Source organism: Eurypyga helias, unplaced genomic scaffold (genome assembly GCF_000690775.1).
Source record: "Eurypyga helias isolate BGI_N326 unplaced genomic scaffold, ASM69077v1 scaffold33062, whole genome shotgun sequence".
Lineage (NCBI taxonomy): Eukaryota > Metazoa > Chordata > Aves > Eurypygiformes > Eurypygidae > Eurypyga > Eurypyga helias.
The window spans coordinates 1,015-18,918 of record NW_010235853.1 but is presented as its reverse complement, the minus strand read 5'-3'; the positions used below and the strand labels follow the sequence as shown (position 1 = coordinate 18,918).

General features: G+C 39.5%; 1 protein-coding gene across 1 annotated transcript; it reads left to right on the top strand.

Annotated features, from left to right (window-relative positions):
• Nucleotides 1-6,560: 6,560 nt before the first annotated feature.
• GNE (glucosamine (UDP-N-acetyl)-2-epimerase/N-acetylmannosamine kinase) lies at nt 6,561-16,969 on the top strand (the record flags this gene model as incomplete). Its single annotated transcript, XM_010146899.1, has 7 exons — nt 6,561-6,760; nt 8,802-9,256; nt 10,862-11,014; nt 11,477-11,689; nt 12,392-12,479; nt 13,304-13,514; nt 16,840-16,969. Coding segments are annotated over exons 1-7 (1,411 nt in total), but the record flags the coding sequence as incomplete, so codon positions are not given.
• Nucleotides 16,970-17,904: the final 935 nt, after the last annotated feature.

The following is a 17,904-nucleotide window of genomic DNA, read 5'->3' as shown; positions in this document are numbered from 1 at the left end:
GGAATGGTGCTTTGCCGGTGTGAAAGAGAGGAAGTGCCGGGAGGCAGAGCCTGCAGTTCAGAAGTAAATGCATCTGCATACTTCGGGGGTGGTGATCCCGTGCACGCAAGGAAGGCGGGTGGTGAAGAGGTTGATCCCGTTTCTGGGTTTCTCGCCTGAGCACAGTGTAATGTGTGTCCAGGCTGATTCGAGAAACAAATACGCTGGGTGGCAGACAGAATGCTTTTTCTGCTCACACAGATGTGTTCGAAGGGGGTTTACGAAAGACTGTTGGTTCTGTATGTGGTGACTTGCTTAGGGCTGTGGGAACAGGCTCCAGATTTGTGTGCATATGGCAATACAGAAGCAATGCCTTCGTGGGTAAAGAAGGGTGGCATGAGTACATGTGCTAGTACATACTGTGGGAGGAGTTCTGGGCAGAATAATCTGTATGCCTGCCATACAGCAAAGCAATTGGGAAGATCAAATGATTTTGCAAACACACAGGCATATGCAGAGTGTAAAGATTGTAAAGAGGAATATTCCAGGTTCTCTGATTTTGAAAATCACCACTTCAGCAATATGAATATAGAGGTAGTATCATTTGTTTGTGAAATACTGGTGTCTCATGCAGTTGAGACTGCTAACAGAAATATCTGGTTCCTGTAAAGTCTGGCCCAGAATTTCCCAGTTGTAAAAATGCCTTGAACCTCTAATAGTCTCCAAGCTTTCAGATGGTATGTGGAAGAGCAGTAGACCAAAACAAGTAGAGATTAATGGTTTTAAATAGGACTTCATGGAGCACTGTTTTATTTCTTCTCCTTTCTACTGAAGGTTACTAGTCCAAGCAAGATGGAAGAGGTAGACCTTGAAACAGGAAGATCCCACACTAGGGAAGGCTGCGTAGATCAAACATAATGTATCATCTAAGTAGAAACTAAGAGGCAACTGTTATTTAAAAGAATTTCGGTGAACAGTTCTGAAAAGAATTATCCTGTAAACCCTAGTAATAGGTTCTGAAGTCACAGTGGTAATGAACTTCAAAGCTAGGGCATTACAACTCTCCTTAAAGGAACATACTGTTAGTGGTTGAAGGTTCATTGCTATGACTTGTTGATAGTGAATGCTGTCTGAAATTATTTTTGCATTTATGGGCTCAGAATAGGTCAGAGTCAACACAGAATTCTGTCTATTCTTAAACTGTGACAGCAATACATCACACATCTCTTTAAAAGAGATCATCATGCAAGTTAACCTGAAAACCGATGAACTGTTTACTCAGTGCTAAATTTCCCCATGTACTTAACACTTACGTTGGATTATTATCAGTCCTTTTGCTAGGGTAAATATTTTGATTCTTCAGAAAGACACATGTTAAAACTGAAAGCAGTAGAAAAACTGTGTCTGCCTCAAGGCCTGTATGTGGCTTACATGGAACTTTTTGAAACTATTGTGTTAGAGGCTTAAGGCAGTACTGAAAATTATGATTTGGGCTTTACTGAAACCTAACGTTAACAGAAGTTGAAATGCAGAAATAGCATGAATTGGTTTTGATTCTGGTCAGTTCATATGCCTTTGAACTATCTTCATATCTACCGCTGAAATTATTTCAAGAGACCATTACTGCAACCGGTAGCAACTGTAAATGTGATCTGTGTGGCCAGAAAGATGTGTGATCTAGCAGTTCAGTTCTGGTATATCTGTAGTTATGGTACAACATGAGATTGGATTTTTTTTAATATATATATAACTTACAGACTTAACTGTTTTAGGAGATGTTGGTTTCTGGTTTTGGATTGAAGTGTTTAGAATTTTAGACACTGCTTGAAGATAAAGGAGGACAGAAAACTTCTACCTCTTAAAAGCCTGCTTTGCCTAAACTAAAAGGTAACTTCTTATTCAGAGGGGAAGTGATGGTTCTAGCTCAGGAAGTAACCTGGAATAAGCAAACTTTGGGTAAACTCACTTTGTCACTTCCTTATTCTGTGTCTTTTTTCTTTGGCTTTTCACTCTTTAGAGTGTGTATGCAGCAGTGACTCACTTGAATAGTCTTGGGAGATGTTTGCTTTTAATTATACTAAGATCATTCATGCAGTTTCAAATAGAGGTGTCAGAAGGGGCCTTCACATCTTGACTGTGATTTTATTTTATAATGGCTGTTTTTACATAGGCAATGAAAAGATGTCCTGCTCAGAACCATCTCCAAAAAGAGGTTGTTTTAGAAATGAGAAAGCAATGGTTTTGTTAGATAAGAGTCTAGCTAATCTGGTTTCAGGTTTCACTCAGTGATACAGGATAACGTGCTCTCTGACCTACCTTTATACAGCATCTAAAATCCTGCAAATTATTCTCTCTTCATTTTCAACATGAGGCACTGAATTTCTTAATTACATTTCATAGAATCATAGAATGGTTTGGGTTGGAAGGGACCTTAAAGATCATCTAGTTCCAACCCCCCCTGCCATGGGCAGGGACACCTTCCACTAGACCAGGTTGCTCAAAGCCACATCCAGCCTGGCCTTGAAGACATCCAGGGATGTGGCATCCACACCATCTCTGGGCAACCTGTTCCAGTGCCTCACCACCCTCTCTGTGAAGAATTTCTTCCTGATATCTAATCTAAACCTCCCTGTTTTCAATTTGTACCCATTACCCCTTGTGCTGTCACTACAGGCTCTTGTAGAAAGTCCTCTCCCAGCACCCTTGTAGGCCCCTTCAGGTACTGGAAAGCTGCAATGAGGTCTCCTCAGAGCCTTCTCTTCTCCAGGCTGAACAAGCCCAATTCTTGCAGCCTTTCATCATAGGAGAGGTGCGCCAGCCCTCTGATCATCTTCGTGGCCCTCCTCTGGACTCGCTCCAAGTGGTCAATATCCTTCTGATATTGAGGGCTCCACAGCTGGACGCAGCACTCCAGGTGGGTACTGCGCAGTACTCGCAGTACTCCAGTACTGGTCTTGAAATTTAAAATATTTCAAGCCTGGTGGACCAAAAAAAAGACAGAATTAAATTAGAACAGCCATCATATACACACATAACTGCAGATGTTTTCAGCGTGAGGAAATAATTAATTTGCCTGAAGGATTATCATCTGATCCTTTGAAGTGTAAAACAGTAATTAATACGCTACCTCTGAAGTATGGTTCAAGTGTAAATTCAAATGAAGGGGCTCAGAATAAACCAAGTAATAGCTAGTACTTCATGGCTGAATCCATAGAACTCAGCTTAATTTGTTATTATACTAATCAAATGCTGCCATTCCAGGCTGAATCTATTCTGCTAAACTTGGTTAGTGTAGCGATGGCTGCTTTGCTTGAGCAAGTGAGAAATGCCATTTCTTATGAATTTAGTTGTGGCAGCCATCTTTGCTTTTTGCCACTTCATTTTTGTTCCGAAAGGTAGTGTAAACTAATCTCTCTGGAATGATGGTTGTTGGAGTTAAACTAGAAAAAACCATCACTACCAGACATGGTTTTGCAGAGCCATAATGGATTCCAAGTGGAGACTAGAAATGTCTCTTACCTTTGATAATGTGGGATAGATTCCTGATCGCATTGCTGATTGTAACATCACTGTTATAATAATAACATTACTCTTATACATCACTACGTGTGATAAAATGTAAACTAATCTGTTAAAAATAGGGAAGTGTTTGAAAAGTTTCTGAATTTTGTAAGTTTCTTAAGAATGGGATATCACAGTAGCCTCTCTTACAGAATTTACTGAAAAAATTAAATGTAATATAAAAGGAGCATGAAATTGTATGTCAGTATTGTCATGCTTGCATAGCAGCTGCTCAGAAAGAACTTCCCTAGCTGTCAAAACCAGTAGAGATATTGATGCTGCTCTGAGTCAGAAATGAGCAATCCTTGTGCATTAATCTGGAAAAAGTTTACTTGCCATTAAACTAGATTAAAAATCTGACATGATGTTAGATTTCATACCAAAGGGATGGCACTTACTTTTAAATAGAGTTATTTTCAGAATGAGAACAACGAAAAAACTCTGATACTCTCTGCTACCAACTTAGTAGTTTCTGTTTGAGGGAGAGGAAATTTGGGTTATTTTGGGTGAGATAGTGCTGTATGTTCTTTTTAATAGGCTTTTTTCTGTAATTCTTTTTTTCCAGTTGCTAAAAAAAACCCCACTTCTCTTCCCCCCATCATGTTGAACTCCATGAGGTTGGCACAGACCCACCTCTCCAGCCTGCCAAGGTCCCTCTGGATGGCATCCCTTCCCTCCAGCCTGTCAACCGCACCATACAGCTTGGTGTCGTTGCCATACTTGCTGAGGGTGCACTCAATGCCATCGTCCATGTCACTGACGAAGATGTTAAACAGTACTGGTCCCAACACCGACCCCTGAGGAACGCCGCTCATCACTGGTCTCCACTCAGACATTGAGCCGTTGACTGCCACTCTGAGTACAACCATCCAGCCAGTTACTTATCCACCAGGTGGTCCATCCATCAGATCCATGTCTCTCCAATTTAGAGACAAGGATGTCATATGGGACAGTGTTGAACGCTTTGCACAAGTCCAGATACATGGTATCAGTTGCCTGTCCTTTATCCACCAAGGTTCCCCATCGTAGAAGGGCACCATATTCATCAGGCACAATCTGCCCTTGGTGAAGCCATGTTGGCTGTCACCAATCACCTCCTCATTCTCCATGTGCCTCAGCATGGCTTCTAGGAGGATCTGCTCCATGATCTTGCCAGGCACGGAGATGAGACTGACTGGCCTGTAGTTCCCTGGATCCTCCTTTTTTCCCTATTTAAGGATGAGGGTTATGTTTCCCCTTTTCCAGTCAGTGGGAACTTCAACAGACTGCCATGACTTCTCAATTATGATGGATAGAGGTTTCGCAACCTCATCTGCCAGTTCTTTCAGGACCTGCAAATGTAATCCATCAGGTCCCATGGATTGGTGAACCTTGAGGTTCCTCAAGTGTTCTTGAACCTGATCCTCTCTAAGCACGGGCAGCTTTCCATTCTCCCAGTCCCTGCCATTGCCTTCCATGACTCTGGGGGTATGGCTTGTGCCCTTGACAGTGAAGACTGAGGCAGAAAAAAATCATTGAGCACCTCAGCCTTCTCCATATCCTGGGAAACGAGCTCTCCTGTTTCCTTCCAGACAAGGCCCACATTTTCCCTGATCTTCCTTTTATCCCCTGTGTACCTATAGGAGCCCTTCTTGTTCCCCTTGTTGTCCCTGGCCAGGTTTAATTCTGTCAGGGCTTTGCCTTTCCTAAACTGATCCCTGACTTGTCAGACAATTTCCCTGTAATCCTCCCAGGCTACCTGTCCCTGCTTCCACCCTCTGTAGGCTTCGTTGTTGTGCCTCAGTTTCCCCAGGAGCTGCTTGTTAATCCATGCAGGCCTCCTGGTGTTTTTACCTGACTTCCTCTTCATTGGGATGCATCGCTCCTGAGCTTGGAGGAGAAGATGCTTGAATACTTGGCAACCTTCTTGGACCCCTTTTTCCTCCAGGGCTTCATTGCTTGGAACCTTGTCAGTCAGTTCCCTGAAAAGGCTAAAATCTTTTCTTCTGAAGTCCAGGGTAACGAGCTTGCTGCGCAGCATCCTCGGCTCCTTAAGGATCTCAAACCCCAAAGCACATCCTGATGGAGAGCTGCCCATGGTTAGGGAGGATCAGGTTCGAGAGCACCTAAGGAACCTGAAGTTGCACCATTCTATGGGACCTGATGAAATACATCTGCGGGTCCTGCAAGAACTAGTGGATGAGGTTGCTAAACCTCTATCCATCATATTCGAGGAGTTGTGGCCCTCTGGTGAAGTTCCCACTGACTGAAAAAGGGGAAACATTACCCCCATCTTTAAAAAGGGAAGGAAAGAAGACCTGGGAAACTACAGGTCAGTCAGTCTCAGCTCTCTGCCTGGCAGCATCATGGAGCAGATCCTCCTCCTTTCTGCCAAACAGTATGGAATGGTTTACAAGTCAATATATAACTCGCTTAACCTCACCAAAGTATGTTTGACAGATTGAAATCAGTAAACTGACTTGGGCAAAAACTTTCTCTTTTTGTTCAGAGTCTGCTAATGCATGTGTCTTGTAGCAGTTTGTTCCATTCTGTGGTTTTGAAATATGAGAATTTTTGGATATATGAGAATATATCCAAAATATATATATGAGAATATGAGAATATTTGGAATATTTTTTCTTTCATTTACTGTACAATGATTTTTCCACTTACCCAGAAGTTCCCATCTGAACAGGAAAAAGTAATTTTACTGTTTAATTACAGTTGAACTTCATAATACTTCAAAATACTTTTAATATTGTTTATGTAGAATTTTTATATATTATTTTAAGACATCAAAGTATTAACGTTAAGTGAGTTTTAACTAAAAAAACCACCCCAAAACCCCCTGTTCTTTCTTAAATCTTCTAATGATACGTACTGTAAGGTATCAGTTGTCTGTTATCAGTTGATGAGTTAGTATGTGTCCATAATTCTGGGCTGCACTTGCGTATGCTGTTAATGAAGTGTATCATTTACTTGCTGTGAAGATTGTTACTAATGCTGCTGCTTTGTTTTGTTTGCTAATATTTCAGGAAGTGTATTTCCAGAATCTTTCAAAACAGAAACAAAAGGAAGTCATGGAGAAAAATGGAAACAACCGCAAACTTCGTGTTTGTGTTGCTACTTGCAACCGTGCTGATTATTCAAAATTAGCTCCCATTATGTTTGGTATTAAGGCAGAACCACAGTTTTTTGAGCTTGATGTTGTGGTGCTTGGCTCCCACCTGATTGATGATTATTCCCCCCCCCCCCCCCCCCATCTCTGCCAATTGACTTCTGAGGTGTTAGCCCAGACATCATGTATGTTAGGTAACAAAACCCTTGTCATCATGAATGTACACAACAAAATGTTCACACATTTTTTTCAGATTTTACTTAATTTTCCAGCTCCTTCTGAGATTGCATATTTCTGTGTTTTTTTCAACCGATCTTGGAATTTTACCCCCCCCCCCCCCCCCATCTCTGCCAATTGACTTCTGAGGTGTTAGCCCAGACATCATGTATGTTAGGTAACAAAACCCTTGTCATCATGAATGTACACAACAAAATGTTCACACATTTTTTTCAGATTTTACTTAATTTTCCAGCTCCTTCTGAGATTGCATATTTCTGTGTTTTTTTCAACCGATCTTGGAATTTTAGAAAGTTTCATGTGAATGCTGTCACTGAGATCCTCAACAGGATCACAGACTGTATGAAGTGAGAAACTCTTATTTGCTGGGAAAAAGGCAGAAAGAACAGTATGCATATTCTTGCTGGGGTTGTGGTTGCTGTTTGGTGGGTTTTGGTCAGGCTGCATTTACCAGATTTGGCCCAGTAAGTGAAATAGAGAGGAAAACGCTTACTTTGCAAGTCAAAATCCGGCTTTAGCATAAGGCTTGCAGCATATGAGCATTGTTAAACTTTTGGGGACATTATGCATATCTTCAAGTAGAGACGCATTTTGAAAGTTTCTGACGAGATCTTGGCTCTCTATATGTTTGGGTGGGATATTATCTCAAACTACTAAGACAGTTCTACTGGATTTTGACCTTTCACAAGGGAAAGAATATAGAATAAAACAGAAGCTGTTTTTTTGAGGTAAATGCACATAGGGAGAAAGGCAGGTCTGTGAAGAGTAATTGTAAATGGAGTTGGAAATGTAATACGGTTTATGCGATAAAAATCTCAGCTGCTTTACTCAGTCACATAAAAAGAATTTGCCTTTTAAAAAAACACGTATTACCTGACAGGTTACTTGTAGGAATATATCCTGTGTGTTACAGCAGTGAGCAGAACTGAGTAGATAGGGTTTTCTTTAGCTACACAGAATGGAAATTGCTTCTTTGCTCGATCTGGAGCACTTTATGGTCTTTGCTATCTTTGCTCAGCTTGCAGATCATGCATTTCTTGTTTGCCGAATATGAGTAGCAGAGTGGATTCAATGAAAATTAAATCTGATTTAAATCAGTTTAAAAGCGTAATCCTTCGAATAAGACATTGAATGTGTTAGCTGTGTTGAAGGCAAAATTGGAGAACTCCTGAGCTTTTTTTCTCTCTTGTTCCAGCCAGTGTGTGGACTACTTAGGTTAGGTTTAGTAAATGTGGAGGACAGGTAATGTTACACTGATGTGTGATTTTTCATATTTCAAAAATGTAACTGTGAATGATCACAATTCTCTGTATTCAAGGAATGTTTTAGACTTCTGACTATGGAATGAAGCTGAATGTGTGAAAAAACTTTTTTCTGTAGTGTGAAGGTCTGTGTTTCCTTTTGAACTTAAGACCTACTTGTGCAGTGTTCTCTTAAGTCTGTGAGTATATGAGTCTTGATACAGCTCAAAGAGAGAACCTCAAAATAGGTGCTAGTGTAGGATGTTTTCCTTAAACATACAGGCCTCAACTTTGCATCGTACCTGTTGTATTTGTACATCTGTCCAGCAAAGTGGATATATTGGTGAGGAGCCAACATACCTTTCCTGAAAGGAAATCATGCCATATCTATTCTCCAAAAGGCTCTGCAAACACATGAACAAAGCGTTTGATTTCTGAGGATTTCCAGAACCCCCTTCAGCAAAGCTCATTATCAAAGGTGTCCAGAAAAACTTGATGCTTGGTACTGTTCATATGGATGAGAACATTCTGTTAAAATCTTAAAAACTAGTTTCCTCAGTGAAGAAGATGTGATAAACACACCTTTGTTCATAACCCATACGCAAATTCTATTATGCAGTTATTTTGTCAAGCTGTGTTGCTGTAAAACTAAGTTGTATTAACTCTTACCCTTTTCCTCTTACCTTCAGTAATACCTATCGTATGATTGAACAAGACGACTTCGATATTCATACAAGATTGCACACCATTGTGAGAGGGGAGGATGAGGCAGCTATGGTGGAATCAGTGGGCCTTGCATTAGTCAAGTTACCAGATGTCCTGAACCGCCTGAAACCTGATATAATGATAGTTCACGGTGACAGATTTGATGCTTTGGCTTTGGCCACATCTGCAGCCCTGATGAATATTCGCATTCTTCACATTGAAGGTGGGGAAGTCAGCGGGACCATTGATGACTCCATCAGACATGCTATAACCAAACTGGCCCATTACCACGTGTGCTGCACAAGAAGTGCGGAGCAGCATTTGATAGCCATGTGTGAAGACCATGACCGCATCCTTTTAGCGGGCTGTCCCTCCTATGACAAGCTTCTCTCTGCCAAAAATAAGGACTACATGAGTATTATATGCATGTGGCTAGGTGAGCACTTTTTATGTTTTTCATATGACTTTCAGCATTAGACAAACTCAGTAACTAGGTTATCAGTCTGTGCGGTCTCTTGACCACTGTCTCTGAGAAGAGTACGGGAAAGAGAGAGACGGAATTCTTGCTGGTAAGTTTAAGTTTGCTTAATTGGAGATGATTGTCAAGCATCAACCTGCTTCTCCTCAAAAGTATATTTGGTAATAGTATCTAGTATTTCTTTCTAGGTCTTAAGTGGATAATTTCTCTGAGCTGAACATTTTAAAAACCAGAACAATCTTACATGAACAATTGTTTTGGTGTAAAGCATGCATTTAAATAGCATCAAACCTGTTCAGGGCTAATACAAAAAAAAAATCAAAGGGAATTTATATTATGAGCATTCTTTTGAGGAATGCACAGCAATAGGGCAGCATGTGCCAAAGCCTTTTGTTGTTTCATATTTATTTACTTACAAATCCTGTAAACAATGGAATTTTGTGTTTGCTTTTTGTCTTTGACAAAGCAGTCTCCTGTATGGCACATTAACCTGTGTAGTTGGAAGCTGGCATCTTCTTAGATCAGTAGGTGAATATTTTGCAGATAAACTTTTTTTGTCAGATGTACTGAAACAAGTATGACTGACTTTAAAAAAAACAATGGGAATGAAGTCTTTGCTTGAGGGTGTACAAGTGACAGAAAACCTGAACAGCTTCAGGGGTTTCACGTTATTCTAGACTTACACTGTGTGTGCAAACAGGCTCTTGACCCTAGTACAGTCTCACAAAGCTTTAGGTGTAGGCGTGCAAGTTAAATCTGTTGAGGTTTAGGTAGTGGTCTCTACAGTTATGTGACTTAACTAGAGAGGCAAATAACAAGCTAGATCCTCCTGTTGCTCTCTTTGAGTTTTATTGCAACATTCAAATTTATGTGTTAGATATCCCATTCAATGCCTTGACTGTTTAGGCTTTTGTTGTCCCAAAAGGGGGATCATTCACCTGGTATGCAATACACCGATACCTGCGCAGAGCAGAGGTATTGTATTATTGTATATTTACACAGATATGGGGGCTAGGTGGTACTCCACTTCCTGTTTAGCAAACATCAAGATCAACCTTTTTCTACACAAATTGGTTAGTAACTCATCGTAACAAATCTCATTGGTTTATTGTATTCTCTGATTTTATTTAAAGACATACTGTCCTTTTAAATCGAGGTGCAAGCTCAGCGAGGGATGGTCTTAACTGCAGAGAGGGCATTTATCGAGCTGGTGGTCTCAGTATCCCCCTGCTGCCTTTACTCTACTGTTGACTTCGTGCCTTGTGGCAACTATCCACCTTTCGGAGCCAGGATGTTCCCTTTTATCAGTCCTGTGCTCCTCCTCAAGTGCATAGTCGACAACCTTTATCAGTCCTTAATTCCTCTTCAAAAGTATAGTTGTTAACAAGGCATGCCAAACAGTTCCCTGTTTTGCAAAATATTTGGCTCGTTGTTCTTACTTAGTGGAAAATTCCATTTTCTGCTGGACAACACTTTCACATCGGTAGTTTCGCAGGTATGTCCTGCCTTCCTTGTACTGTTCTGTGCTAATAAAAAAACTTTTCTTGGGCTTCATTTGGATAGGTGAAGATGTCAAAACCAGAGATTATATAGTTGCTCTACAACATCCTGTAACCACAGATATTAAGCATTCCATAAAGATGTTTGAGCTGACACTAGATGCACTCATCTCCTTCAACAAGAGAACACTTGTTCTGTTCCCTAATGTGGATGCAGGTGAGTAAAATACCTTCATTACAGAAGGACACATAACATTGTCTTTAAAGCGTACATTGGGTCTTATGGAGTGTTTTTATCGCAGAATCTTCATCCACATAAGAATAGCTGGATTGTCTCAGCATCAGCTGTGCATCCGCTGCAGCTCCATGTTCACATTGCTGGAAGACATTTCAGGTTTTCTGTGTGGGGAGGAAGATGAAGGGAAACTGTGTGACGTGTAGAAGCAATATTAGTACCTTAAATTAACTAAAAACTACAAATTATTTTTTGCAGTGGATTTTGGGATTAAATTTGGGCTTAAGTGCCCAGCTCTGCAGTTTACACTATGAGGATAAAGAGAGAACAAAACTGGCTCGGAACTGGCAACTCAGTGGACAGCTGTTAGCTCCTTTGCAGGTTTGGACTTCCAGTTTAACAACAGAACTTGAACCATTTGTTCTACCACTTGTTTTTTGGTAGGAAGCAAAGAGATGGTTCGGGTGATGAGGAAGAAGGGCATCGAACATCATCCCAATTTTCGGGCAGTAAAGCATGTCCCATTTGACCAGTTCATTCAGCTAGTTGCTCATGCTGGTTGTATGATTGGTAACAGCAGTTGTGGTGTCAGAGAGGTGGGAGCATTTGGTACACCTGTCATCAACCTGGGGACACGTCAGACAGGAAGAGAAACAGGTACATATTTGCTTAACTACTTTAATTTCCTCATGGTTCTGAATTTGGTGTTTTTGTTGTTGTTGTTATTGTTGTTCCACAGGATAAACTCAAATGAATGTGTGATGTAGGTTATCTTCCAGTATCAGTGCAACATAATTTTTGACCAATTTTCAAGCTTTGCTTGCTATTCCTGTACCATGTTAGTGCTGCTTGTGTGTTTTATGTAAGATAATAGGGCTTTTATCTATAGACAAGTTAAAATCTCTAAATATATCTCCATTTATAGTGGATTCCATTTAGCAGAATAGGCAACTAATTGTTTTCCTTTATAGCTAGTTTGATGTTTGACATGTATTAAAATTTCACTTCAAAAATACGAACTCTTCACCACTTCAGGAAGTAACTGCACTGTGGTATTTCACAGATAAGCAGATATGACAGAAATAGCCATTTACCCCCTGTTTTCATTCATGCATTTTTAATTTAATAATTGAATTCTGTTGAAGGCTAATGTTCTTCTCCAGTGTTTTGCAGTGCATGACCGTGTATCACAGGAGTCACCGTTACTTTATTGGAAGTAGATGAAGGGTGATATCAGTCTGGCTGGAGTCTTTCCTGCTCACAGGAAACAAAAATAATTACTTCTTCATTTCTAAAACAGTTTGTATCTTCTAATGTAATTTTAGACACTGACGTGTCATACTTACTGTTGTCATGTAGGTGAAAATGTTCTTCATGTTCGTGATGCTGATACACAGGATAAGATTCTCCATGCCCTACAGCTGCAGTTTGGTAAACAGTATCCATGGTAAGTCGGAGAGGATGTTAAAGTAAAAGGTATTTATTTAGTCCTGAGGTGGTTTATCATGTTTGAGTGGAGTGCATGGGAGAGAACATCCTGTCTGCCTACCTCTGGCTCATGCCTGAAGGACACGCTACTTTAGAGCTGTATTGACCTCAGGCGTGATACGTAGAGAGTGAGTGCAAGCTCCTAAGGGAGCTGCAGGCTTATAGCAGGATGCTTTTCGTTATTCTTCAGGCATACAGTACTGACCCTCAGCTTGTAAATTCTTACAGGTTAGAAGGTTTGAAAGATACTTGTCTAATTAAGTACAAGAATCAAAAGTATATTTCTTATGAACCTCAAGTAATAAAACTGAATTCTGTAATACCAAATATCTGACACTATGTATGATATCTTAAAACCAGGCTTCTGTGTTGAAAACTGACATGAATGTACTGTTTATTTTTACGTAGTTGTCTTCTGCATAAGTACATCTTGTCTGCACTTGCAGCACATACATAGACTTTCCATAATTTTAGAGCTTTATTATGTGGGTCCTTTCATCAAATGTGCTTTTCTTCTTTGGCATCATTACCTTTTCAATTTTCTAGATTCCATGTTTTGTATTCCAGAATGGAGCTAAGGCCAAACTTGCACAATCTGTTCTGTCATCTTCAAACTATTTAGACTGTCTACCATATCCATACAGACTCAAGTTGTGTGAGATGCAGTATTGTTCTAGTAGCTGTATCATGATTTTGTAATCACAGTGTTAATAGCCTTCTGTCATAGAAAGAACTTCATTGATTCCAGTGTTACTTCCATATTTTTTTTTTTTAATATTATAGCTCAAAAATATATGGAGATGGTAATGCTGTTCCAAGGATTCTGAAGTTCCTTAAATCTATTGACCTCAAAGAACCATTGCAAAAGAAATTCTGTTTTCCTCCTGTGAAAGATAATATCTCTCAAGATATTGACCATATTCTAGAGACACAGAGTGCTCTGGCTGTGGATCTAGGCGGAACAAATCTACGAGTAGCAATTGTCAGTATGAAGGTAAATATTCTGTTGTGCTTTTAGATATATTGCCAACTCCATGGGGCTTTGTTGTTCTGTTCCTGCAGCGGGGGTATGGTCTTATGATGCAGAAGAGCTCCAAAACAAAGCAGTCCTACTGCCTTTTGCTGTTGAGGGGTAAAGTAGATTTTCCATCACTTATTGCACCTCTCATGCAGTCTTAATACAACCTGCCAATGGGCTTGCTCTCCTAAGACTGCTGTTAAACTAGCAAAGCCCATTTGCTGGGTAATGGTCCTAGCTGCTCCCTCTTTGTAGGAAGTCATACAGACCTCAGAGAAAAGGCTAACTTTCAGATGTGTTGGTTCCCTGTAAAAGGTGACTCGGTTCACCCTGCAGCTTTTTATATGTCAAGCAAAAAAGGGAAAGGCTCCAAGAGCAGTCTTTTTACTTGCCTGCTGCCTTATACAGACATGTAATGCACACAGAGCAATAACCAGCATCTAGCAAAGCAGATTACCGAGGGGTTCATGGTGAGTGGGTTCAGCATACAGAATTTTGCATCTCTTCTACAAAGAGAAGAACAGCCAACAGTCAAAAATTGTCAGTATCTTAACGCACAGGAGCATAATTAGTCAGACAGTACTGAGCCTCAGCTGGAACAGTGTTCATTGTAATGCATCGCACTGCAGAAATTACACCAATTGGAGGGACAGGAGGAAAACCGACTATAATTATTACAGACATGGAAAAGAGGGAAAAGTTGAGGAAATTAGAATTGCTTAGTCTAGAAAAAAGGAAACTGTCTGGGGGGAAAAAAATGCCTTCAGATATGTAGAAGTCTCTTCCATGAAGAGAAGAATCAGGTGCACTTGTGTATGAACAAGTTGTAATGTAATAGAACAGTGGAAGGGAAATTTAAAGTTTGATTTGTTTTTTCTTTTTATCCAGCTTTGCTGTCAATGCAAGAGAAGGCTGGAATAGATAGTCTGGGAGGGTATGGTGTCTTCACTGCTGAATTAGTAGGAATTAGTTTAAAAAGGTCTCATAAAACCAGCTGAATTATAGTTTGTTGACCTTGCATTGGAAAAGGGTGGTGGGTTTGAGTTATATGATGATCATCTAAAATTCCTACAAGGGTTTTTGGTTTGTTGTTTGTTTTTTTCTTTTTTAGTTGTGATGATAGCATGCTTTGATGTATGAAAAGACATGCCTGTTGGTTTAATACCATCATCAGCATAAGTACGATTTGATACATACACTAGAATTCATAGAGACTTTAAAGATTGAGTGAGTTTTGAGTCCGAAATGCCTCTGTTCTGTAAAGGTAACACATTTGAAACAGGCTTGAAGTTAGATGTGTGAAGGCTGGATGGAGAGATGTTCAGGTTTAGGGATACTGTGTGATTTAACTGTCTCCATGCCCAGAAGCTCCTCAGCTCTGGTAATGGCACAGAAGGAAGTTTTCCTTTGCCTGTGTCATACCACTGATAAGTATGCATTGCTTGGATAGCTCTGCCAGTCACAGGTAACATATTACACATACTTGACAGCTAACACAAGTTCATGCTTGGCAAACATAACAAAATCTGACATCTTAAAAAACAGCAAGTGAGGCTACCAAAACAGTATCGATCTAGTGCCAGATCGCTTGCAAAGGCACTTTACGGTGAAACAAGTAAATACACCTATGACCATCAGCTGATTATCCAGATCAGTGAAAAAACCACAACATTTCTATTTAAACTTCTGAGCTTCAAGCTTATGGAATAAAAATTACTTGGTGATGGTATAAAAATATTTGAAATAACTCTTACCTAGGTTGATAAATGAAAGGATAGTTAGGACTGAAATATTTTTACTCATTTAGATACCCCTCTTCCTGTTTTGGGGGGAAAAAATCCCATCAGAATCCTGACCTCTGCAGCACTTTAGAGGAGTGAATAAAATTGGTGTTGAAAAGTCTTTTGGCTTTTGTTTTTCAGCAGTATTGGACAGTCGCTCCTACCATTACACAGCATGCTTCCAGATAACAAGATCAGTTAGACATAGTTATCCAGAAAGAAAAGCAGCCTGTGGAAAGATGAAGGGCTATGTAAATTGACCTGATATGGTCCAGAATTTTTGTATTCATTTAAAAGGAGATGTCTGGCATGATTTTGAACGTCTTAAAGACAACTTCTAAAAGTATAATTTTTTTAGAAGTAAAATTGAGACCACATTTTCTGCCAGCACAGCGTGGAGAAAAAGAATGTAAAGAAGTCATGTCCATTTTGCAGTGGTGGCATTTATGAAAGTTGAAATGTTAGCAAATCAGACTGAAAATGGTCAGACTTGCATAATAAAATTTACACAACAGATGTAAGAATTTAACAGGAAATGGCAGAGTTGAAGGTGTAATTTTCTTTTGTGAAGAAAATGAGTTTTCAAAAGCTCTTTTTAAAAGCTCGTCTGTCTTCTGATGTTTACTGTAGCCTTGTCTTCCAAAATAACTTCCTCTGATTCCCCTGCCTTTCCAACCACAACACTGTCTTTGTTACTACTTTGTTTACTTATACTAATATAGTGCTGTTCACTTAGGTACACTGTAGAGTACTGGGGATAAAATAGGGAGAATAACAATGCCAACATAATGTCTTCTGCATTTCCTAGCCTAATCCTGCAACGTTAACAGTAAGATTAGTTCCTTAGTACCCCGCAGATTCAGGCATGCATAATGAATGTTTTCATTACCACTTCATGACTCTGAGGGTTGGAAAAAACCCCATTCCTTCCTCCTGGATCCTCCCTCCCCCATACAACACAGTAAGTAGATGGTACTCCAGAAATATGTCAAGTGACTCAGAAGTATAATTGCTAAGAAAAAAGTTATTTCTGAAAGTAAACTTTGCATTGAAATTTCTAGCATTTCTGTCTGGCTGACTCTCCTCCTGCTGGTAAAATAGCAGTGTCTGTGACACCATGCAAAACTTCCATGTAGTCAAATTGGGAACATTTTATTCTTAAAGCAGTATGGGTTTTCTGTCCTCTTTTGTCAATTGCTACTCTCACGGGGATTTTTAACACTTTAATATTAGAGCTTAAGTGTATTGCTGTATTATGGTTTACTCCTAACAATAGTTCCAGTAGCTCCTGTGATACTTCCTTACACAATACATGTGCAAACTTGTCCCCAAGAGCTGTCAGGAGTCTTGCACAGAACAATCTGTAGGACCAGGATCTAAGGCATACATCCATATGTTTTTTTTTAAAAAAGAGAGAAGTTATGACTCCATTTTCAAGTGGACCTGTAATTTAAATTGAAGAGAAATTCCATTATGAAGTATACTTCTGGGGGGGATGTTTTGTTGTTTTTAATTTATAGGGGGAAATAGTTAAGAAGTATACACAGCTCAACCCTAAAACTTACGAAGACAGACTGGAATTAATTCTAAAGATGTGCGTAGAGGCTGCATCGGAGGCAGTAAATGTGAACTGCAGAATTTTGGGAGTAGGTAAGTTAACAAATACTAAATTTGTCTTTTCATCTAAGTTTTTTTTCAATATGAAATGAAATCACTGATTAATTTAAAACACCTTTCTGGAATGGATCTTGTATATTTTAAGCTCTTAAATTATACTATTAATACATAAACGTTTTAAATGTCTGAAAACCAGAAACTGACTGTAAAGACTGACATTGCCCCAGTCTGTAACAGCCGTAAAAGCAATCTGCTAAGTTATATCTAAATTATATTTAAAGTGTGTGATACATAGATTTTGTGGATTTTGAGGCTCTCACCAGTCTCAGAAATATGAGTCAGATGCTTAGTGTATATTGAAACAGCTCTTGACACAGCTGCAGCTGCGTCAAGTTTCCTCTGCTGTCTGTAAGACTCTTTATGGTCAGGGTCAACTGGGCAGCAGAATTCAAAGTTACACTAAGGCAGACTAAAAAGGCCAAAACTTCAGATTCAATTTGCAGCTAATGGAGACAAAAGCAGCTTTTTTGTTGATTTCCAGTTTACTTACACTGTATTAGAGTTCCAGGTTACATTGTGTGCAACCAGACAGGACTTCTTCAGCTTAGTGGTGACTGGGAGCTTTGGTCTTAGATACTTGTGATTTATGAAGGTGTCAGTTAATGTGTCCTGGATTTTTAAGGAGTATTATAATCTATAGCTATAATCTTCATTATAGCTCACAAATGCTCCAAAAGAAAGGTAGTTCGCTCCAGACCAAAACTTAGTTGAATCATACAGTACAAAGAAAAGCTAATTTGAACTTCTTTTAGAAGTATTTTTCAAAACAATGTCATGGCTTCGTGTATTTAACAAGAAATGTGTCAGAGTTTTCAAATCAAATATTTCAGACTATCTGTTGGCTAATACATAATGATTTAAACAACAAAATAATCTGGGTGCTTCCAAATGTTACATTTTGAAAGCCT